Source organism: Stenella coeruleoalba (genome assembly GCF_951394435.1).
Source record: "Stenella coeruleoalba genome assembly, chromosome: 10".
NCBI lineage: Eukaryota > Metazoa > Chordata > Mammalia > Artiodactyla > Delphinidae > Stenella > Stenella coeruleoalba.
The window spans coordinates 87,363,994-87,390,308 of record NC_137156.1 but is presented as its reverse complement, the minus strand read 5'-3'; the positions used below and the strand labels follow the sequence as shown (position 1 = coordinate 87,390,308).

Genomic DNA, 26,315 nt, shown 5'->3' with positions numbered 1-26,315 from the left:
CATTTAGTAAATAATAAAGTGGGGAGAAGTTAGAAATCAAAGATGAGAAGCTGAAACTCAATATTTAAATTCAGAAACATGCTGATTAATACTCCTATCTTCTGAGTCGAGAGCCACAGATGTCACCACTTACTATCACCTACTGTGCAGTAATACATAGGAAGAAATGAGAACCCAGAACTGAAAATGGAATCCACCCTCTCCATTGAGGGCAACTCTACACTTTTAACCATGTAGTTGTCTGAAACTGCCATTTCTAAAATGATTCTAATACAAATAGCGTAGATCTGTGCATGACAACTAGTGCCAAATTATGCCAAGAGAAATTTTTACATGGTAAATCTTGATTTTACTGATCCCAGGTACGAGTTGCCTAGCAGAGAACAATCGTCCATTCAACTCAGATGCACCATCTCTGTGGAAACACCCTGTTATCACTTAAGCAACAGAGCTGTAATGAAGTCATGCGGCTCCTCTCCCTATGGATCAGGAAATGCTTGTGCATCTTAACGTACCTAAGGTGAGAGAAAAGGGGGCACTGGAGGGAGGGAGTGTAAACTATTAATGGCAAATAAAGTAATTCCACACATAAAGATATTCTTCTAGTTTATATTTTATTGCATTATGAAAATAATACATTTATTTGGCAAAGTAATCTAGGCTCCAAGTTGATGAAATAAAATTCTGAAGAAAGTGTACTAATTATTTTTAAAATGTGAAATATTAGATGTATTCTAACCAATACATACTAGCATTCTTGCTAGGCCAATAGTCCAATAAACCTAATTATAATAATTCCATATGAAATTACAAGGTGTTTTTGCATTCATCCATTTTATGATTAGCACAAATCTCGAGAGAACTAAGCTTCATCTGATCAAAACCAATGTATTTAAGAAACTCCTGTTCAGAAGACATTGTGAAACACTATCCAAAATTTTTATTTCCTTTGGTTCTACAAATTGCATTTTTGTCCTTACCACACGTTACATTTCTCATACTCAAACATCGTAGCTTTAGATTCTGCCCCAAGTATCTTTATAAGTAAACTAGTATATTACAATTACATTATTTGAAAAATTGCTGACTTTACAAATGCAAAAATGCATAAGTACATGCCTATCTACACCAGCAAAATAAAACACTCTGAACCTCCATGCTTTAACAGGCCACGCCTTCTTACCCAGGGTTTCTGGGGATGCCTTTCCAAGCCAGAGGGTTTTATAGCTCTGACAGGCAATTTCATTGCTCCATCCACACTTCTGAAAGGTGTAGTTACAATAAACCCTAAGTGGATTAAATGTATCTGATAATCAAACATATAAAATATGACATTTTCCACTACTCATTTCTGTCTGCCAACATTTTCAGAACTGAAGATATATTTTAAAAAATGTACTGGGATAATGTTTTCACTTTCTTAAAAGAGAAAAGTGCTGAAAGTGTATTGCATGTATATTCTCGCTCTCCTCATCAACATTTTAAATTCTTTTTACATGTTGGGTTCAGAGTCTAGAGTCTAAAAGGTAAACGATCTGCTCAAGGCCAAAACAGAAAATAATATTTTAATCACCAAAGTCCTAATTCTTCATTTAGATCTTTTAATACGACTTTGCTGATGTGTGTTAAGAAAATGTGCCTAAAATTAGCCTTCTAAAAATACACATCTGAATCAGTTACTATTAGAACTGACATTTCCATGAAGCAAAGTCTGTGTAAGTGCACCTATGCATATACTCGAGGAAATTTACTTCCCAATGGACATCGTATCTCCAACCAGCTGAACAAGGTTTCCCAGTTTAACTACCTAAGTATTCCATCTATCCTAAAGAAAATATTCCATGAGCATTCTACAACTATCTGTATAAACAGCAACAAGTTTGATCTATGATCAACATAAGAATATCTAATAAATATTAAAACTATTAAACTATAGATTAAAATGCAGATCTCTCATAGAGTTGAGTGATGGCATTTTGGTACATTCACCATTATTGTACTTTATTTAATAAAGAAATACATTTGCCCTTGCCAAAACAGCAACTGCAAGTTTACAAATAAAACCACAGACCTCAAAGTCATGACGCTAAATCTTCAATTTATATTTAACAAAAGTAAATCAGTTTACAAGTGGTCCATGGCACAATTAAAATAAAAAATATCAAAAGGTCACAGAATCTTAAAGAATAGGTTTATTGACAATAATTTCATAAATATTCTAAAGAAAATTTCAAAATTTCTGAACTTAAAATGTTTAAAATCTGCTCTCATTGGCAAAATATCCCTCAAGAAAATAAAGACTAGGTCACTACAAATGAATGTCACATTTAAAATCTGCTTCATTAACATTTTTGCAAAATTTTTTTTAAAATTTACAACGTGTGATTTTTTTCCTCCCCTCTTGAATAACAGTAAATAAATCAATACTCAGTTTTTATTTCAACTATGAGACATATTCACAAATATATCATCTAGCTGCTGTAAACCTGACAGTCAAGTCAGTCAGTAGTATAATATCCTACAGACATAAACGGAGCCAACTCATTTTGGTATTTTTAGTCATAGCAACTGAAGTAGGCAAAATGCAAAACTTGTGGTTGCCGCCCAAATCACCCCAGAGCATATGATACAGTGTCAGAAAATGTTTGCATCAGTTTTATAAGTTCATCTGTGTACTTCAGGTATCTGAAATTAAAAAAAGGGATTCTTATATATTTTGATAAAAATGTACTCAAATATTTCATAACATTAATATTTATTGCTTTATATGAATACTGTATTGAAAGCCCAAGCATTCAGTTTACACACAGAAATTATACAATTATATACCGCTTCACAAAGGCAGTGAACACATTACATTCTACAAAATCTACTTTACAGAAATTTAAAAATTCTAAATATCAAAAGGTACAGCTGAAGAAACAGGTATAAATTTGGCAGCCAGTAATTTAGACAGGGAAATTGCAGCTTGCATGACTTTAAGTTATGTGAATTTGAAAATATTGAGTTTAGAGTAACCATTGTGCTTTGTGTTGATCTGAAAAATATAACACTGGCTGTCGAAGAAGCATGTTCAAAAATATTTAATTCACTTCAAAATGTCATACAAATTACGGTGGTTTTTATGTACCCCTAAAGCTTCAGTCATTTAGCTCTGGTACATTACTAAAGTAATATATTAATTCTTCCAGTACAGTGGTGTTTCATACCATTGACATCTGTATACTCTAGAATAATTTAGAAAGAAATGTGTAGTATTCACACTGTTCAGAAAAGCAAGCAAAAGGTAAAGAAACCTGCCTGGTTCTTCTGAGATGGTTTCATGTCAGCTTTATAAGCATTCATTCTACAAAACAGTAAGCTAATGTTTGAACACAATTTCCAAGATAAAGCACATTTTCTCATAAATAATGAAGTCTTTTTCTCAGGCACCTCAGAAGTATACAAAAGAATTTTAGTTTGAACAGATCTCTTGGAATGTGTTTAACCTGGCATTTCAACAGACTTAAGATTTCCAGGGTTCCACAAGGGCCAGATTTTATTTGAATTACTCAGAAGAGAAAGAAACTGTCTTCTGAAAGAGGTGAACTCAATCATTACCAATAGAAAAAGTATCCACTGTATTCATCTCTTATAGAAAAAGAAAAATATAACATTTCCCCCCTTAGAATAATATATATATATATATGTATATATGACTTAAAGTTCCATAGTACATAGTCAAACAATAAAATCTGGAAACCAACATGAAACCCTATAATTCATGTTAAAATGTTGAAACTATGACCAAAATATGAAAACTGCTAGAGCTGTCAGAAAGAGACAAGACAAAAAGCTTTCTTGCATATGTATAAACTAAATGTGATAATCTCCAAAAGTTTTCAAAATTATAATTATTATCTTCCAGTTTAAAATTTTTAACTCTAAATTAAAAAAAAAAACAATCTATACACAAACCACTGATCTGACCAGAGCAAAAGAAGTCAGCGGTAAGCAGGACCCCGAGGAGCTGGTACTCACAGTTCTTACATGTGCGACTCTTTCAGGATTGATCCCATACAGTACTTTATTTTACAACCTGCTTCTCTTGTAAAACTAAAGGTCCACTTTATTACATAAAAGTTTTATACAGTGTGAAACCAGAACTGTATGGAAAATACTGCATCTAAATATTTCTAAATAGTTAGTCTTGTTCCATTGGTTCATCTGTGACTTCTGTGGCTTCCATGGAAGATTCTGAGAGAATCTCTCCAGTTTTACTGGAATTGGATCCTATTAATTCTTCCGTTTCATGGCAACTGGAACTACTTACAGGGCCGGTATTTTCACTACCTTCAGAATGTAAACCTCTCTCAACTTGAGTCAGATCAGATTCCTCCATTTGATTATTTTCCTCAGAAGTCTCTTCATTCACAGTTAAGGCATCATCAGATTCTTTTTCTTGATTTTTCCTTTCTGGGATCATTTCTCTTGATGTCATAAAAGACTCTAAAAATAAGCAAATGTTGTTGTAGTTAAATTTCATTTTCAAAATACCTCCACAGTAAGTTTCATGAATTCTGATACTCTACAGTTCAAATCATATCCCTGAAACTCAGCAGCAACTACAGAACACATAAAGGTGGGAGAAAAGCCCAACATCAGCATTATAAGGAGTTCCATTATGTGACATTCTTTCACGCAAAAATGAAGTACAAGAATTTGAGGATCTCCTTACTCCACCCTTTTACAGATGGTCTCTAAATACCTTCTTCCTCTTCATCCTCTTCTTCATCCTCTTCTGTACAGTGCTGCCTGGTACAACTAATTTCTTTGTCGTTATTCTGAGATGAAGATGGAGCTTCTGTTTCTTCTACCATAACTGAAGAAATTTCACTGGAAGATGTCTGACTGGCCATCTCTCTGACGTCGCTTTCTTTGTCAAACCTGAGTCTTTTTACCTCACGCCCCTCAGCTTCCACAGCATCTTCATCTGGATGTTTATTTTTTATAGGGCTCACTGAGGAACCTTCTGATTCAGATGTCGAAGAGTCACTGTAAATATTGTTTTAAAGTGTCATTAGTAAGACTGTTTCTTCATCGTTTACATTCTCATTTTTAAGGTCTAATAATGTTTAACTGTATTTCAGTGTCAAAGTTAAATTATAACATCCGGGCAAAGAAAAACACAAGAGAATAATTTCGAGGACACCTAAACTGTTTAATAAATATTTCCCACTAGCAACTTGTCAATAAGTTACATGACCTTTCTGTTCAATTCTCCAGTAAGTTAAATGTCCTCCTATAATAAAACTACGAGTCTTCCACAGGGACATACTCTTTTCTTTTCCTTAAGTTATTGTGAAATATTTTTAAACTCACAGAAAAAGAACTATCATATCCCCCTAAAGCAGATCCCCTTAATTAGCAACTCACTGCATTTGCTCCATCACCCTGTCTCCATCTCTGTTTATTCTTATTGTCATTAGTAATTTTCTGAACCATCTGAGAGTAAGCTGTAGATAAGATGCTCATTATTCCTGAGTAAGTCAGAACAAAGACACCTTTCTGCGTCATCACCAATTTAAGAAATCAGTTCTGATAAGACCCTTCTGTCCAGGCAGGCCAATACTCTTTAATTCCTCTCACTCATTCTGTCTTCCTTCCCTTAATGTGATGTAGAAAATTTGAGATGGGATATAAATAAAAAGGTTTCCTTTTATGATCTACAATGAGAAATAATTCACAAAATTTCAACTCATTTATAAATATCTTCTCTTTTCAAGTAACTTTCAAAAAGAAGTAAAAAATGTACCATGACCACTTTCTTAACACCCTATTATAAATAAAATCTCCCCAAATTAGCAGTTTAAGTCTTTTCTCTGCCCATGGTCAGCATGTGATAATGCTGCAAAAAGCTGCAGCCCCTTTTAGCTGCATTAAAACCTTTTCTACCCCTCAAAACAACAGTAAATTCTAAATAATAAATAATGAGGGCTGAAAAACCATCAATAAATGTTAACTCTTTTGGAAAACATTTTTTCTTTTACATATAAATCACATACAAACCTGTGATTTTTATCCTCATTTTGCTTTAAGTTTGACTCTTTGCTGTCTGTGCTCTCAGGTAAGCCATTTGTTGTCATGGGGACTGACAAAGAAACCTTTGGTCGATTAAGTGGCCTGGGTGTTCCAGGACCATTTATATTAGACCTACAGTAAAATAAATGAACATCATTTTCCCATTTTTGTTAAAAAGTCATCCCTCCCAAGGTTTGTTTATATGAACATATCACAGAAACATTTTCTTTAATTTTGACTTTCAGAACCATGGATTACCAAATTAACTAATTCTGTTTGGTATATCCTAACCTGCCGTAAAATTCCCAATTCTTAATAAGTATATTGAATTTCCTAACCAAAATTAAGAAACTGTAACTCTTTGAATAATAAAAATCAATAATCTGACCTTTCAGTGTAACTTGGTGAATTTCCAGGAAACATAACACCATTCATTCGATTTAAACTATTGGAACTGTTCTTCCTACAAGAAAAGAAAAAAACGCTTTTATGGATAGTTTAATTCTTTAATTTTGATGAGAATCACGGGTCTAAAAGATCTTTTGTAAGATCTCACTGTCACAGAACCAAATGAAAGACTTCTAAGAAAAACAGCTATGGGATTATCTTAGTATGTTATTTAACAACATACAGGTACATTCTTCAAGAGTTCTAACAAATTCACTGTTATTGGTCTGTATGAAATCAGATATTTTAACCATTAAACCAGTGTTTCTCAACAGGGGGCAACATCTTCCAACAATCCCCCTTCCCTCACTCTGCATCCCCAGGGGACATTTAGCAACATCTAAAGAAATTTTTCACGGGAAGTGGTGGACACTACTGGCATTCAGTGGAAGCCATGGGCAGTGCTAAATCTCCTGCAATCCCAGGACATCCACTCATAATAAAATACCAGTGGTGCCAAGGAGTGTGCCCTAAATTGCAACCTTAATTTACTATATAAATCTTAGCAACTGGAAATAATTTTCCATCATGAAGAGTGATGTCATCAAGTAGCTATTACAAACCTAAGAATTATTTCCTAGAAATGGCCTGTCTCGGATGGGATCCCAGGGTCCAGACAGTACATAAATCCAACAGTGTTAAGACTGCAGTAAATCATGAATCTCTTTAATACAACTCTGTTCACTGGAAAAACATATAGGTAATGTTACTGGTAATATTCTACTTTGAGTACTGGATGGTAGTTTCATAAGCATTTACAAATATTATCATGCTTAATTACATATAAAATAAATGCAACCTATTTTTAAGACTAATACATTAGAAATGATTTAATAATTAGAATATACTAGAAAAAGAAAAATATCTATACTTACTCTGAAGAAGGATAAACACAGCTAACCACCATCACATTCTGCAATAACAAAATTGGTGATTAATACGAGGAAAAGTACCACAAAATAAATTTTAATTATTTGTTTTTAATTTCTCAGAATCTCCCCTGGTATTAAGTTTCCATTTTATTACATTTTTACTAATAAAAGAAATGGCTAAAAATAAAAATCTCTAGGGGCTTCCGTGGTGGTGCAGTGGTTGAGAGTCCGCCTGCCGATGCAGGGGACCCGGGTTCGTGCCCCGGTCCGGGAAAATCCCACATGCCGCGGAACGGCTGGGCCCGTGAGCCATGGCCGCTGAGCCTGCGCGTCCGGAGCCTGTGCTCCGCAATGGGAGAGACCACAACAGTGAGAGGCCTGCGTACCGCAAAAAAAAAAAAAAAAAAAAAAAAAGATAAAGGATAAAGAAAAATCTCTAATCAAGCAACGAAAACTAAAACAATAGCAAAAGCCCAAAATCTAATATCCCACTAAACTACTTTTTTGCCAGCCTCATTTTTTTTTTTTTACTCTACTCTAGTTACTTTAGAGCCCTGACATTATGTATTACAGATAATAGAACAGAACCACCGTCTCTTATTTGAGATAGAATCTCACCAAGATATTTAGAGTTTGAAGTATTTAGGCCTACTATAACGAATTTCCTTTTAAAGCAGTACCCAATCAAAAGCTTGATGTGTAGCACAATATACCTCAAGGAAAGAGACTCAAACCTTTTTTATAATATAATCTTTCTGGTAACAATAACTTTATTAATAGTCAATACTCATTGCAAGTTTGCTGAGCCAAAGTAAGAGCTTTTACATTTAATCCTCCTCACAGCCGCATTATGATCCACACTATACAGATGAGGAAAGTGAGACTTAGGTTATGTACCTGGTCCATGGTCACACAACTATGATTACTATGACACTGCCTCGTCATCCAAAGATTGCCCAAGTGGAATTACTGAAAGTCTCTGAACTGAAAATAATACTGAAGAACCATCTCAGTTTCCTGCCCTTCAGCAATCTTACTAAATCGAAGGTGTAGAAGCTCAACAAAACACATTAATCCAGTAAGGCCCTAAGATCTATTATAAATCACTAGGTAATGATTTTGGATTCCTGCTCCAAGGGTAAAATAAATTGAACTTCAATTAGAACCTTAAAATAACACTAGACTATGTTTTAGGATCCATCACTAAAAACCAATGGTTTTAACAAAACCATTGGTCCACAATCTTGGTTCCCATGGGGCTCCTTCATTCATTCTTTCCAGACAAGTCTATGTGTCTTGCTTTTCATTCTCTCAGACTGTTTCCTTTGTCCAGAATGCCCTGCTCCTTTAACATCCTCTCACCCACTAAAAACCTAATGCTTCTCTCATTCTTACACATGATATATATCCTTCTCAATATCTAACTTAAATGCTTTGTATCAGAGATTTTCCAAGTTGTGTACCTCTGAACTCTAGAACTAAAGAAATGAATTCTGTAGATAAACAAGTTTGCAAAACGCTCTATTATTAAAATATCAATTATAGAACTTCTTGGAGCTATTAATATGTTAAGGTATACTAAGAATTCCCACGAGACAATAATAAACTGCTTTTCCCAAGCTTAACTGACCTCAAGCATTCCTCCACCTCCCTCCTATTAAATCTTCCTCTGAAACTTAGGACATAATTTGGAAAACAAATTGGGAAAAACTTCAGATAGACTGAGAAACCTATTTCAAGAAAAGGTGCCTGAAACAGGGCCTACTCAAAGTTCTTTTCTGAAATCTATTATGCTACAGGTTAATATAATTCCAATAATAAAATAAATACCTTTTCTACTCCTCTGAGAAATTTGTCTGTTCCTGTATAGTTTCTCCTTGGATCTGTGAGCAATTCACATAGTCGCTGAATAGTAAAAGGTATACTGCAAAAGAATATAGTTTTATAGTTTGGGGTCATTAATTATTAAGAAAATTAGGAACATTATTACTCCTGCTATTTCAAGCTTTATCTAGTCACCCCTGTGTTAAGCTACAAAAGAAAATGCTACAAATGAATGGATGAGTCACTTAAAAACAGGCAGGGCAATAAGCACACCTGTCCTCTTATTTAAAAAGAAAACAATGTTCCCTCCCTTGCCTTAAAAAGCAATAAAGAACATTCAAAATTAACGGAAAGCTTCAAAACTGAGAAAAAATTTTAACATTCTTAATTCTGACAATTCAATTTTAAGTTTACAAGAGAGGCAACACAAATAATAATCAAGTCAGAGTTTATTTAAATACAGAAACTTTCTCAAGTATTCTTTTGCACACAAAGATTTTTTTAGTGTTCAAATAAAACTACAAATGTTTTGTTATCAGACAGAATAAGACAAGTGATTCCAATGAAAAAGTATTATAAACATAGTTATGCTCCATAATTAAAATTTTATGTACAACCTACATGTTTCATCAAACTTAAAATACATACAAATACACTCAATATTTTGGTAGGTACCTTACTGTTTGACAAATACTTCAACCACAATCAAATTTTCACTTGACCACAGAAAATACAAAACTGAAACATAAATTGGACCTAAAATCATGTTATAAACAGCAGTGTTTATCTCACACACTATTAGCATTCCTGAGTGTTACAATATGAACAGCAAACATGTGAGCAGAGAGATGACAAATGAGCTAAAAAGTGTAAACGTAAACTTTAGACTTCAGTTATTTGCCACACAAATCTATTTATTCTCCTTATAAAGACAATTACAAAGCCTCAGATTAACAGTTATTACCCACAAAGTTATTTCTTGTTGACAGGCAGATCAACACAAAATTCTCTCCCACCCACAAAGTAAGGCCACTAGTGATTAATACCGCAGGACTCAAAAACCCAGTCTAACTTCAAATCCCATGTTGTCCCTTCCACTACACTGCACATACGTAAAATCGTAAATGTTTATTTTCTAGTTGGACAATGTTTAGTTCTCGTATTCTTAGCATCAACACTATTCTTATGTTCTTTTAAAAATTCAAAAACAAAATTCAATATATGACCTATGACAAATTTTGAAAACGTTTAAAATAAATATTATTCATATGAAAACAAGTATTTTAGTTATGCGAGAGACCAAGTATCAATCTTCTCTCAAGTCGTATATCAAAGCCTAAAAGTCAGAAAACTATCATTCTGCCAAAAGATTGGGCACTAAGAGGCGAAACATTTGTCTCATTATCACAAATATTCAGAGGCAGACAGAAATACAGGACAACTTCTGATATTCATCAAGACTGCTATAGGAAAGTTCTTTGGTTTCTGAGAAAAAGTAATGTTTTTTTCTTCTTAAAATTCATAGTAGAGTACACTGTCAAAACTAATTATCTTTGTTTTTCCAAACTGTCTTTCTTCATATTTGACTGAAAGCTTCTTAAGGGCAGGATATCTTCACATACAAGATAGTCAATAAATAATTTATTTATATACATATATATCTGAAATGCAGTACCATCATGGATTTCAGAATATTACTGGTATACCTGTACCTTAGCCCCTCTTTGAGTTCACTACCTTCCAAATCCTAAACACACACACACTTCCAAATGCTATTCCCTCACTAATGACGTCAGAGTGATACTAAAAAGGAGTTTTTACCCATTTTTCAAAAACTAGCAAAATAGCACCCAGTGTTAAGAACATTCGAATACTATTTAACCAGCAAATACTTAAACAGACATTGTCTAGTTAGGTCTATTCCTCCAACTAAATTTCTTTCACACACTGATACTAGTACTTTCTTTTAAAATTAACTTGAAAAGATGAGCATCTTCCAACTCCCTGCTTAACAATGTTTTTACACTAAATGTTTTGGCTAATTTTCTCTAGGAAGGTAGGTAAAATGTTAGTCAATTATTAACACTGTATGCGTGGGTGAATATTAATACTGCTTTATGAGGAAAAATGTATTATGTTTGCATAACGATGTCAGCCTATGACAAAATGAGTTTACATTCTTAGACACTTTCAGAAGCTTTTGAAGTCATTTTACCAACTGTCCAATAGATGGCACTAAAATGTTACACAACTCTCCCTCAAGTGAACAGGCTTAAAATACAAACATTTCTTGTAAATCCAAGTATCCACTGGAAACAATATTATAATTCTGACAACTGCACTGAAGGTCTCTTCATAAAGTTTGTACTTTTTAACCTTTTAAGTAAACATGAGAGCCAACTATGAAGCAGAAATATTAACATATACTCAATAGCAGACCCGATAGACACGTAATGTAAACAATTACAATTAAAAACAACCCAATTACAACAAGAAATGCTAATAAAATCGCGTATACAGTGCTACGGAGATAGAATAAACTGCCAGGGAATCGAGGATAAACGTGGGAACACTTAATTTAAGGTGCGTCTTTAAAAGGAGGTATAAGAATAAACCAGATAAACCCCCAATGAACACCTGGTACAACTATATGAAAGTTCTGCTTTCTGTTACTCTTCCATTACACATAAGCACACAAGATAGTTTATTCTAACTTTGGAAAATATACCAAGAAAGCTGCTGAACATCAGAGAAAGACATCTAAGCTCAAATTAGAAATTTTAAACACTAACACTAAGCCCTAAAGATAGAATTTCCTATCCTGTATTTTAACTTGAGAAAGACTCTAAGTAACTAAAATTTATGTTTTGTTTTTAATTTATCTTAGTCTGTTTAAAGGTTTGATCATCAAGATGTGCCAATATTCTGGATATACACCAAGGTATGAAGAAGGCATCCAAAAAGAAGAAATGCACATTTCAGTCAGAGTCTAAGATTTTAAAAATCAGATAACCTATATCTTGCCTCTATGTCATTATATAAGCAACGTTCCTCATAAAAAAAGATAAAGGAGTATAAAACACAGAGGCCATTAAAGTAAAAGGCTAAAGAGATAACCACAAAACCAGACATCCTTTTTAAAAACTGCTAAAACAACCAATCACTTCTGTTTTATGCATAAAGGTGATTTTTACCACATCTTTATTTTCTATTAATGACCACATTTATACTGTGTCTTAGTTAACAGAATTACTCGTTTGACCTCAACTATGTAAGTAGAAATTAACTTATATATCTCTTAGATATCAAAGGTTAAATGGGTTAAGTTTTGTTTACTCTTAAGTCCTATAGAAGTCAGAAATCACCACTGGAATCTTGTGATATTATCTGACCTGAAACAATATGCTCTTTCTGGATCAGGATTTATTTAACATCTGTATAAATATACACAACATAAATATTCATTTGCATATATTTTACAACTCAAATCAAATGTTAGTAATTGAGATTTATTGAAAACAGCACTGTAAAATGGCAAGTATAGAAAATTAAGAAAATGAAGAATTAGCCTCTTACAATAATGGTAAATAACCATAAACTAGTATCTATACCATTCCCCATTAAAAAACAAATCTATAGCAATTGTCAACACTTTTAATCAAGTTTACCATCTTCTACAGTGCCTGAATTACTTTACTTGCCTCAAATAAAAATGTTAAGAAAAATTAATTAGGTTTCTGCTATTTCCTCTCTCTTTTTTAATACAGCAGGTTTATTTCCTTTCAATTATAAAATTTTATTAGAGAGAGCATCATATCAAACCCTATTACCACCAGACAAGGTAAGGCAGGAAGGAGAATAAGGAGGGAAGGTTACTAAATAATTCTGATTCTCAACTAGTTATGCTAAGAAAGGGAGTAAAGAAAAAGAAATAAACGAATTTCAGCTAAAGGATTCAATATGCTCAACAAATACTGGCACAAATAACTAATAAAAAATGCAATAATTCTATTTTTCTCAACAGAGGAGCAGAAATTCCAGCAAGCAATAAAATAGGTAAAAGGAGTAAAAGAACAAAGTAACAAAAGGCTGGAACCCATTCTTTCATCCCTGAATAATCTGAATAAACTGTAAAGCAAACAATACAAAATCAAAAAAGGAGTAAATGTTTTATATCTACAATCTAGATTTTGAAGTATTAAAAACCTTGTATATGAACCTTTAAGAAAAAAAAGTATGAACAGGCAAACTCTCAGGTGCAGAAACTTACAAGATATCTCCGTTTGTGTGCACATGCATATAAAACAATCACGTGAAAGTTTTCAGGACTAAGCAAAATCTAGTTAATTATGTACATTAAAATAACTTTAGAAGACCCACACGTAGAGAATGGACTTGAGGACACGGGGAGGGGGAAGGATAAGCTGGGACTAAGTGAGAGAGTGGCATGGACACATATACACTACCAAATGTAAAACAGCTAGTGGGAAGCAGCCACATAGCACAGGGAGATCAGCTCAGTGCTTTGTGACCACCTAGAGGGGTGGGATAGGGAGGGTGAGAGGGAGACACAAGAGGGAGGAGATATGGGGATATATGTATATGTATAGCTGATTTACTTTGCTATAAAGCAGAAACTAACGCACCATTGTAAAGCAACTGTACTTCAATAAAGATGTTAAAAAAATTTTTTTAATAAAATAACTTTAGAGAAGAAATTCTATAGTCAGACTATAATCATGCCAAAAGATATGCATTGGACGCCTTAGAGATGATGTAACAAAGATTTTTAGGTATCAAGCAGTTGTGCAGTGTGCCTAGAACCCCTCATAAATACATAGCCATGCTGTTTTAGTCAACTACCCATAGTAAGTGAAATTTACTGCTTATTTTAGAGAGGTCTTAGCTCTAACAGACTGTCAAAGGTGGAGGAAGACTTAAGTAATTAATTTACATTCATTATTCTTCCATTTCAATAATTAGGATTTAAAATAATCTTTTAAAAACTACTAGGAATGTAAGTTATTCTCTACCTCTCGAAATCTCTCTTTGGGTACCATTATAGGAATGAACTACTAGCTACAAGCAATTTCTAAAATTATATTCATGGCATCTAAGATAGGAAGAGAATTTTCATAAATGGCCTCAGTTTGAGTAAGCCTACATATACTCTTGTTGATTATAAACCCACATAGAGGGCATAAAATGGCAACTGTCGGGCTTCCCTGGTGGCGCAGTGGTTGAGAGTCCCCCTGCCGATGCAGGGGACACGTGTTCGTGCCGCAGTCCAGGAGGATCCCACATGCCGCGGAGCGGCTGGGCCCGTGAGCCATGGCCACTGAGCCTGCGCGTCAGCAGCCTGTGCTCCGCAACAGGAGAGGCCACAACAGTGAGAGGCCCGCGTACCACAGGGGAAAAAAAAACAAAAGAAAAAGGCAACTGTCTTTTAACCGACCATTCATTGAAGTTTCTAATTTCGTTAATTTTTAATTTTTGGTGTTTCTCACCTAAGAAACTGTAACTTCAGTTCTGGAGAGTAGCTATAATCCATCTTCCCCTATAAAATTTTAAAGTTCAAAAGTAATTTTAAAAGGACAAGAAAATATGACTAAAAAAATTTTTTAAAGAACTTTAAGCATTCAACTATGTAATTCTATCTACCCTGCCCCATGAAACAAAATACAGATACAGAAACATGCTTTTATTCCTTTCACTCACTCATTCCATACCTGTTTGTTTGAAAACCTACTATGTTCAGGCATTCACTGTGCTAGGCCTTATATGGAAAAGATAGTCCTCCCTGGTGTCCAGAATCTTACAGTTCAGGAAGTCAAGCAAACAAGTGAATGGACAATTTCCGCTTCAAAGAGGGAAAATTTATATACTGACAATACTAATTTTAGAAAACAGTTAATCTTTTCGTGCCAATATATATATTTTAAGATATACGCACCCTGCGGCACATGGGATCTTAGTTCCCTGACCAGGGATTGAACCTGTGCACCCTGCAGTGGGAGCATGGAGTCTTAACCACTGGACCGCGAGGGAAGTCCCCATGCCAAAATATATTGAAGCATTTAACACAGAGCTTTCACTAATTAAAAGCAAAAAACAAAAACAACAAAATGAAGTTACCAATAAGAAAATCACCAAAAGATTAAAAAAACCAAAAAAAGACATATGAAACCACAATTCATAAAAGAGTCATTAAGGACATGGATGTTCAATTTCACTTGCAGTCAGAGACACAAATTCACGTACATACCCACAAAAATACTGAAGAAATAAACTATCTGCATTTATATAAACATAGAAGCATAAATGAAAATTTTGTGAGGTGAATTTGGCAATATTAATAAAAATTTTAAGTGTGCATACACCATGACCTAGCAACTCCTTTTCTACAAATTAAAAAAAAGCAACAATAAATCTATACATATATTCAACATATGACATTCATCAACACAAAAACGTATTTACAAGGAGGCTCACTACAAGCACTACTTGTAACAGCCAAAAAAATAAATGCCCATCAGCAGTGGGAACAGAGAAAATGAACTATATAATCTGTTCATGTAACAGAAAACAATGCTGCTATTTCAAATAAACAGACAAATAGAAGACACAGCTGTAAATGTACTGATATAAAGAAGATTTCAAAGCTCTTCTAAAAGTAAAATAAAACTGGCATATAACATGTTCCTATTTTCTTTATATATTCCTAGGGCGACTGGGGATCTTTTTATAACTATGAACATACTTATGTCACTTTTATAATTTAAAAGATGATCTATTACAAATAGCAGGAGAGGCATACCGGCAAGGACATACTCTCAAACTAGCTAAAAAAGAACAAAATGCTACTTCTACCTACCACTCTTAGCAAAAAATTTTTTAAAAGCAACAGCTTGTCTATGTCTATTCAAACACAAAAGTAAAATTGAAAAATATTACAGACATGTTTTTATGTACCATGTACCAATATAGTATGATACAGACAAAAATGGCTGAAATGAAAAATATTAATGTATCACTGATTAACACTTGAACTCTGAACTTCCCTGGTGGTCCAGTGGTTAAGACTCAATACTTCCACTGCAGGGGGCACAGGTTCAATCCCTAGTCAGGGAAGTTCCACATGCCACATGGTGTGGCCAAAAAATAAAATTAAAAAAAAAAAAAAGACTTGGATTCTGCCTGATAAGAAAAATAATTCGTAAACCACCTTTCTGAAAAATCAGAGAAAAAAACATAAATTCAAAGTATTTATGGTTCAAAGATGAAAAATATTTTAAAAGTAATTATATTTATGTATGCTTAGGCATTTAATGACTGTTCAAGTCATTTTCTGAGGTAGGTCGACTACCTATTTAGCAAATTAAGACATTACAAATATTTAGATTAATTTAATACCTACATATATGTATTTCATCCAATTTAATTTGAAAGAATTGAAAATGGTATTACTAAATTCAGAATCACAAGTAGCTTCACATTCACAAAGCAGTGGTATAACTTAACCTGTTTGACCATAACTCGTAATTTTAAATGAGAGCCATAACTTATTGAAGTAAAAGATGAGTTACCATAATGTCTAAGTACTATCTAACTACCTCTGCACTATTTATAAACACCCGCAAGAAGTATTCTTAACCACATTCAATTCAACAGTAAATCTTACGTATACTTCTAATACATTGCATGTCTTCATCTTGGCATGTGCTTTAAAAAAAAAATCAGTATTGGTAAGTAAATATATACATACAGTTAAAATAATTGTCAACAGTACAATAGGGTACACAGTGAAAATAAAGTCTCCCTCCAATCCCAAACCCCCAAGAGCAGCTCAATGATAAAGCTTTAATTTCTCCCAAAAGAGAAGTATTTTGGCAACATACTTAAAACCAAAGCTTAAGAATTTGATATTTTAAGCCAAACTGCTAAGCAGGAGAACATAGCATATAATAAAGGGTTAGGTGATTACACTATCTTGTTGCAAATCCCATGTGATTAAGTAACTGAAGAAAAAAATGAGACCATTTATGCTACCTAAAACTACTCACAAATGAAATGTGATCAAATAAAAACTGCCCCTAAATATGAATTCATGGTTAACATACCCACAATTCATTAAATTAGGTATTGTCATTCCACACTCCAAATTGTTAATGCCAATTTAAATACGGAACAATTCGTGCTTCCCTGGTGGTGCAGTGGCTAAGAATCCACCTGCCAGTGCGGGGGCGGGGGGACACGGGTTGGATCCCTGGTCGGGGTGGATCCCGCATGCCACGGAGCAGCTGAGCCCGTGCGCTACAACTAAGCCTGCAAGCCACAGCTGCCGGGCCTGCGTGCCTGGAGCCTGTGCTCCGCGGCGGGAGAGGCCACCACGGGGCGCCCCCCTACGCTCCACGGCAGGTGAGTGGCCCCTGCTCGCTGCAGCTGGTTGAGGGGGGGGGGGGGGGAAGCACAGCAGCAGGGATCCAACGCAGCCAAAAATAAAAATAAATTAATTAAATACTGAACAATTCAACTTAACAAATACTTCTTCCCTTCAATAAAGGGAACCCTAAAAATACAAAGTCCTGAAAAGGAAGTATTTAAAATAACACAGAGTATGACACACAATTTAAAGGTCAACTTCATTTTAGTGGAGAGTAACTTTTCAGTACAATGTTTTACAAAGGGCTGAAAACGGTTACTTACTGGAGGGAAAAGAGGGACTCTAAAAAAATGTTTTAAAATAAAAAATCACTAAGTAGAATCTTTTCATAAACCGTTGCTTTTCATTTTAAAAGAAATGTTACTTATTTCGGTGATAGGTTCTAGACAAAGTATAAGGATTTATAATATCAAATATAAAACAGAAAGAAAAAATTTTAAAATATTTGATTAATGTTTCCACTGTCTTACACATTTAAAGTCTAAATGCCACTGACCCATATAAACGTGGTTCAAGTTTTTTTAAAAAAAAAGCTGTCAATATTTTAAATACTTGTAAGCTGGAAATCACTAACTACTATATAGATCACAAGACACAGAACTTGTTCTAGTGGATCATCAGTTATCAACCAGACACATCAAAACTTAAGAGAAAAAATCTGATGTTCTCCTAAAAATTAAACCTAAATTAAGTAGAATTAAATGCATACCCATTAAATCCAGTGACAATTTTCAGTATCCTTTCCTTCATTTCATCAAAGGGAATATATTCGACATTAGGGTTGGGAGGACCTCTTGGTTCAGGAGCTGAAGTTCTGAAATCATCCATCACTTTCTCCAGTTTGAAAATAAAATAGCCTTTAAACTGGGACCACTGAATCCTATAAGCAAAAAATTAAAAAAATATATAATACCATGTAGGGTCACAATTCTTGAAAAAAAGCACAAATACAAAATTTACCATGACACTAATGCTAACAAAATTAAGATCTGGAAAAGTAGTCGTGAAAATGTCTTCGTTCAGTAGTCTGCACCAAGCCTGATCAATCTGACTCACAAGGTCCAACTGGGTTCCATCCAATTCTCCCAAACTCCTGACCCAAACAAAATCTAAATCAGATTAAAATCTTTAAAATTAACTACTTCTGGCTGAAAGCTTATTGTCTAAGTCCCCCTCTCCACATTTTTAAAACATTATCTTGTTCTGACTCTATCTATCCCTCATAACAAACCTAACCCAGGAGGTGTTACTGCCCCCATTTAAAAGCGGCTATTGGAAATTGGCCCAACCTTACATTTATAAATTTAAGTGGACAAATGACTCCATACCCTAAGCTCTTAACATCCAAGGTATAATGCTTATATAGACTAGTAAATGTTTCTTGTTTTTTATCTCTTAAATAGCAAAATAAACTTCAATTTCTCCTTTTTCTTTTGCTTTCAACAAAACTTTTTAGTATTTTGTCATTTAAAAGGTATATATCATAGGTTCTATCCAAGATGTAGCCTGCAATGTAAAAAAATACATAATATCCTTGTGTAATCTTCACATCTGTTCATGAACTTTTAATATAAACATCCTTTTACCCCTGCTCCCTCACATTTTACCACTAATATAAGGATATTTTGTGATACCTGCCTAAATAGCCTAAAGTCTAGGAGATGCAAGAGTCAGGAATGCCAACCATTCCTCCAAACACTATAACCATTACTGGCAGCAGATAGATCTCTTACACAGGAGATGACTTAAGCGAGACAAGACTGCTAGTCTGCAACCACTCTTCCATCCCATCCAGCAACCCTACAAATTAAGGCAGCAGTTCTCAAAGCGAGGCCCAAGAGGTCAAAGCTATTTTCATAAGAATATAGAGTTGACTTTTTCACTGAGTTGACATCTGCAATGACAGTAGGTGCAAAAGCAGCAGTGGGTAAAATGGACAACACTTCAGCACAAATCAAGGCAGCAGTACCCAACCATACTAGAAGTAGTCGTTACCTTCTTTATCACCAGACTCACAGTTTAAAACAAAACAAAAAAACCTGTTTCACTGGAAAGTTTAATAAAACAAATTTACTAACTTAATTAAATCTGAACCTTTGAAAACACACACACCTTTTTAATATCCCATGTAACAAGATAAGAAGTATACATAAAGGACTTCTGTTGCATAACAAAACATTATGGACATCTCAAGTCACAAAAAGTTAAATACTGCTGCCGGTTGAATGAAAGCCATTTTTACTTGAAAGGAATGTCAAACAAACAATGCTTATTCAGACCAAGAGAAATTGCTAGACATCACCTCAAAAATGAACATGTGACTCTATCACTTGAAGAAAATCAACTGCAATACTGGTGGCCACTGATAAAATTTCAACTTCAAAATAAAAAATGTAAAATCTAGAAAATGTTTGTTCTTCACTGTGAGCTTCAAAGGTTCCTGATACATTCCCAAGACATTTCAAAACCTACCACTGTTGATATAAAAAATATTGTGACACGCCCCGCCCCAAAGTACAAGCAACAAGAGAAATAAATTGAGCTGTATCAAAGTCAAAAAGCTGTGTATCAAAGGACACTATCAGCAAAGAGTGAAAAGGCAACCCACAGAATGGGAGCAACTATTTGCAAATCATCTATCTGATAAGGTTTTAATATCCAGGACATATAAAGAACTCCCACAACTCAGCACCAAATAAACAGACAACTCTATTTTAAAAACGGGCAGGGGGCTTCCCTGGTGGCACAGTGGTTGAGAGTCCGCCTGCCGATGCAGGGGACACGGGTTCGTGGCCCCGGTCCGGGAAGATCCCACATGCCGCGGAGCGGCTGTGCCCATGAGCCATGGCCGCTGAGCCTGCGCATCCGGAGCCTGTTGCTCCGTAACGGGAGAGGACACAGCAGTGCGAGGCCCTCTTACCGCAAAAAAAAAAAAAAACACAAAAAAACAAAAAAAACAAAAACAAACAAACAAAAAAAAACGGGCAGGGCTTGCCTGGTGGCACAGTGGTTAAGGATCCGTCTGCCAATGCAGGGGACACGGGTTCGAGCCCTGGTCTGGTAAGATCCCACATGCCACGGAGCAACTAAAGCCGTGCGCCGCAACTACTGAACCCATTTGCCACAACTGACACATCTGCACACCTAGAGCCTGTGCTCTGCAACAAGAGAAGCGACCGCAATGAGAAGCCCACGCACCGCAATGAAGAGTAGCCCCCGGTCGCCGCAACTAGAGAAAGCCCGCGCGCTGCAACGAAGAACCAACGCAACCAAAAATAAATAAATAAAAAGTAAATGTGCATGAATAAGCATTTCTTTAAAGATACAGAAATGGCCAAAAAGCAAATAGAAAGATGCTCAACGTAACTATTCAGGGAAATGAATATCAAAAATCACAGTAAGACAGAACTCCACATCCATCAGATTGATCGTTATCCAAAAAAACAAACCAACCAACCCCACACAAAAAAAATAACGACGACTGCCTGGCAAGTATGTAGAGAAACTGAAACCCATGTGCATTGCTTGTGGGAATGTAAAATGGTGGGGTCCCTGTGGAAAATAGCATGCCGGTTCCTCAAAAAAATCAAAGAATTACCATATTATCCAACAATTCCATTTCTGGACATCCAAAAGAGGTGAAAACAGAAACTCAATCACATGAAACTCACTTATACACAATGGCAGAAACTACCCAAGTGTCCCTCAACAAATGAGATAACCAAAATGTGGTATATACAATGGGATATAGCCTTAAAGAAGAAGAAAATTCTGACACATACTAAAACAATGATTAATCTTGAACACATTATGCTAAGTGAGATAAGCCAGACACAAAAGAACAAGTATTCTGATTCTACTTTTCAAAGGTATCCAGAATAGTCAAATTCAAAGAGACAGCAGAAAGGCATATGCCAGGGTCTTGAAGAAGGGATGGGTGAGATGTTACTGTTTAAAGGGGTACATAATTACAGAAGATCAATAAATGGCCAATAAGCACATGAAAAGATGCTTGACATTATTAGTCATTAAGGAAATGCACATCAAAACCACACGACACCATTTCACACCCACTAAAGTTGTTATAATAAAAATGACAGACAGTGCTCGCTTCAGCAGCACATATACTAAAACTGGAGCGATACAGAACAGGATTAGCATGGCCCCTGTGCAAGGATGACATGCGAATTCGTGAAGCGTTCCATATTTTTCGTGGATGGACCTAGAGACTGCCATACAGAGTGAAGTAAGTCAGAAAGAGAAAAACAAATATCGTATATTAACGCATGTATGTGGAATCTAGAAAAATGGTACAGATAAACCGGTTTGCAAAGCAGAAACAGAGACACAGATGTAGAGAACAAATGTATTGACACCAAGGGGGGGAAGTGGGGCGGGGGGGGGGATGAACTGGGAGATTGGGATTGACATATATACACCAACATGCACAAAATAGATAACTAATAAGAACCTGGTGTATTAAAAAATGAAATACAAAACTACAGGGTTTTTTTCTGATTATAAAAGTAATAAAGCTCATTGTAGATACGTCAAGCAAAACAGGAAAAATATAAAATCATCTGCAATCTCACCTCAACATGACCATCAATAATATTATTAAGATCCTCCAGAGAGTATTTATGAATTTTCATATGCACTACTTCTTTCATTTTATGTAAATGAAGTTTGAATTATGTACTTTTTTCCACTCAACAATGTGTCGTTCACATTTCCATTTTCGAAATATACTAACTTTCGTTATTCTAATGGCTCAGTCCACTGAATAGATGTATGACAATCTCTTACTGACATATATATATGTGTGTGGGCGTGTATTTCGTTTATCTTTCACAATTAATGAACTAAAACCTATATTCTGGTAAACGTTCTTGTGCATACCAATTTATATTACCAATAAAGGTATATGCAAATACTTCTAAAAAGAAAATGATGGACAATAAACAAGTGTTGGGGGACTTCCCTGGTGGCGCAGTGGTTAAGAATCCGCCTGCCAATGCAGGGGACACGGGTTCGATCCCTGGTCCGGGAAGATCCCACATGCCGCGGAGCAACTAAGCCCGTGAACCACAACTACTGAGTCTGCGCTCTAGAGCACGTGAGCCACAACTACTGAGCCCAAGCACTACAACTACCGAAGCCCACACGCCTAGAGCCCAAGCTCCGCAACAAGCGAAGCCACCGCAATGAGAAGCCCGCGCACCGCAACAAATAGTAGCCCCCGCTCGCCAAAACTGGAGAAAGCCCACGCACAGCAATGAAGACCCAACGCAGCCAAAAATCAGTAAATAAATAATAAATTAAAAAACAAACAAGTGTTGGGAAGGATGCAGGGCAACTGTTGACGGGAAACACAAAATGGTGTTGATGGGAATGCAACCTACACATTGTTGATGGATGCAGGGCAATTGTTAATGGGAATGCAAAATGGTGTAGCCTTTTTGGAAAACAGTTTGGCTTGGCAGTTCCTCAAAAAAGAGAGTTGATGTGTGACCTGACAACTTACTCTGTTAAATGAGTGAATTATACGGTAGGTAAATTTTACTACTATTATTTTTAAAATATGGTGAGGGTGATTATCTAAAGCTATCTGCATGACTACGTTTTCCCTCCTTTCCCTAGTCTTCTTTGGGAAGGGGAATTAGAGGTTTAACAAGCAGAGGCAGCATATTATAATCTCTAACATGCCTAATATTAATTTCTGAGTAGTATACAATTGTCAATGGTTACTAAAATTTATCTTTAAATTTCACTAGACTCCCTACAGTCATTTAACTAATACTTAAACACACCAGGGGAGGGTACTGAAATAGGAGTCTTACACTTTTCATTTCTTAAATTAAGAATCTTTTTGTAGTTTTAATAATCACCCACTAAGTCATAACGTGTTTCATGAATTAGAATTTCCATATCACATGGGTTTTTTAACCTACCTTTCCACGAACTGCTTGAGAATCCACCCATGACATCCAAACAACAGCAGCAACACATTAATGGCAATAGGGAGACAAGGAGTGATAGAGACCAAGTAAAGCAAACTATGAGGAGCTTCAAAGACTCTAGGTCACCAATTCTAGGTCAGACAGTAATTAAGTCCCATAAACTGAAATGAATTATGTACAATTTGTGTTTTAAGTTCCAAATGTATCAAGCACAGTTACTCTAAATCAGATCCAATAGATGCAAGTCAAATTCCTATGCCATATATAATTGAAAAAATGCTTCTATAAAATGTGAAAGATAACGCTTTTTGATGTAACACAACTGATAAAAACAAAAGCAAAAAATGCTTCCCTGAAAATTATGTAATTTGAGCACAAAAATAGGCCAAGAGTAAATCAACTAAAAATTTGGCAACAGAAATCATTTTCTTAGGAATGTACTCACAGGACAAGAAACTACAAAACAAACAAAAAAAAACCTTATTTTTCACATGAAAATAAAATTATTCTAAACAGATGCTCATGAAACATAAACATGCTTTCAACTTTAAAATCAACTCCTCCACATAAAAATTTCCTCCAAAAATAAAATACATACTCAGAATTTAAATCTACTTTGCTAAAATTAACTCGAGAATTTACTGAATTTCATTACTCATTAATTTTTTAAAGTAACTTCACCTCCCTTCACTTCCTTTTCTTCTCTTTCCCTTCCATTTTTCCCTTTATGCAGTTTCTCCTCTACGAAGGCAAAACAACTCATATCACTAATAAATGCAGCCTCCTTCCAAACACCACACTGACCTTTTTCTTCCACAGGAACTCTCAAGTACTAAAACAAACGTGTTTCCCTCACAATTCTCAGGTTAAAGGTATCTTTCAGAGACTCAAGAGCCGAAAATCCATCTCTTATTTCCCAGCTAGTTCTAGAACATTTTAGCGGCCAGCAGCAACATCTTAATTTGTTGCCCCTTACAGTTCCAAATTCTATTAAGATTACTTCCTACTCAGACTAATTGCTTTCCACACAAAATCTGTGTGGGAAGCTAAGAGAAGAGAGCACAGGAGAGCCCTACACTATCTCCAAGGGAGAGCAGATACTGTACCATTTGTAAACAAAGGGGAATATGGAAAAAAATGAATGAATGAAAACAAAAAGAAAATTAATAGGGCTGATCACTGACACAAGGTGACAGGCTTTGAATCAGGAGACTTAAAAGTGCCACAGAATTTAGTCGTAACTATCTGACTGGAGCAAACAAAGACAAGTAAATTTAATCTGAATACTGAATTACATGAGTGATAAAGATGGGCAAAAATCAGAACACAACTGCTCACACAAAATCTTGACAACGTTTTTAAGAACTTCCTTTAAAATACAAATCACTAGCTCAGAAAACCTACAAGTGGGGTCCAAACCAAGAGAACATTCCTTGCATAATTTCTTTTGCATAATTATACCTTTAAAATATATTATACTTTATCAATTAATTGAGCAAGCATTAAAATATCAGTGGAACAGAGAGACCAGAAACAGACCCATACATAAATGGAAACTCAGTATATGGGAAAGGACAGATTTTTCAGCAAATAGTCTGAGAAATGACAGAGCTACTACAAAATTTTACTAGAGTTTAAAAATTTAAAAGAGATCTGTTTCCCCCTCTTTCTGATTATATAAATAGGACAGTCATTGGAAAAAATTACAAAACATAGAAACAATGAAAATTGTCCGTAATGTGCCCAGTAATTATTACTAAAGTACATGTTTAGTGTATTTTTTCACTAATATTTATTTATTTAAATTGGGTATCCTTGATTAATATCCCTTTGTTTCCCTACCTCATTCACTGTGGGTATTGTCACGGGACCAGTAGTCTGAAAAGTAAGATTTTTAATATATATCACATATGGTAGTACCATTATTTAATAACCACCATTTTAAACAAAGAATTTAGGTTTGCTTCCAGCTCATTACAATTAAAAATAACTGCGTTTAATATCCCAAGAATAAACTTTGTAGGCATCTGTTTATTACCTTAGGATAAATTCCTGTAAGTGGAATTACTGAGTCAAAAGTATGAAATGCAAGAACTTCTGATACATATATTCAAAAGCCCCTCAGAAATGCTGTACCACTTTATAGTGCCATCAGTATAGAAACACCTATTTTATTCCAGTATTACACGCTTTCAAAACTGTATATTTAATAGTAGAAAAACACTTTAATTTGCCTTTCATTCACTGCAAGTGAAACTGAGTATTTTTACCTATGTTTACTACCCACAAAACATTTCTTTTGGGTCTGAGTAGGTCCTTTGCAATTCCTCATCCTGCAGTCCCTCAATTTTGGCACCACTGACACTGTAAGCCTGATAATTCTTTGTCAAAGGGGGATGTCCTGTGAACTGTAGAATGGTGAGCAGCAATCCTTGATCTCTACCCACTAGAAGTCATTAGCACCCAACCTTCAACTGCCCCCCAAATTTTGACAATAATAAATATCTATAAATATTGCCAAGTGTTTCCTGGGAGACAAAAAGTATCCCCAGTTAAAAACCACTGCCTACTCCACCCCTTTAAAATTGTCTTTTTCTTACTCTCATGTTATTACAGAAAAAGTAAAATTACTATGTAACACAAGTATGAACAAAACTTTTGCGTTCTCATTTTGTACCAACTGCTGCAAAAATAAAAATTGTTGTTTTC

At 35.0% G+C, this 26,315-nt stretch overlaps 1 protein-coding gene across 3 annotated transcripts in view; it reads right to left on the bottom strand.

Moving 5' to 3' along the window:
- Positions 1-595: 595 nt before the first annotated feature.
- Positions 596-26,315, bottom strand: part of PPP4R2 (protein phosphatase 4 regulatory subunit 2) — a 54,103-nt gene continuing 28,383 nt past the window's right edge. Inside the window, exons 3-10 of one of the 3 annotated variants that reach the window (XR_013830192.1) lie at positions 18,356-18,526; positions 9,210-9,303; positions 7,383-7,420; positions 6,449-6,523; positions 6,049-6,192; positions 4,748-5,034; positions 4,021-4,488; positions 596-2,685 (exon numbers count right to left, since the gene is read on the bottom strand). Coding sequence is in view for 2 of the 3 variants with exons in the window: in XM_079934242.1 (XP_079790368.1) it covers positions 4,184-4,488; positions 4,748-5,034; positions 6,049-6,192; positions 6,449-6,523; positions 7,383-7,420; positions 9,210-9,303; positions 18,356-18,526 (1,114 nt within the window). In the remaining variant the exon portion in view is untranslated. Of the gene's footprint in view, positions 4,489-4,747; positions 5,035-6,048; positions 6,193-6,448; positions 6,524-7,382; positions 7,421-9,209; positions 9,304-14,710; positions 18,323-18,355; positions 18,527-26,315 lie in introns of those variants that run through there. The other 2 variants (XM_079934242.1, XM_079934243.1) reach the window with 2 other exon arrangements.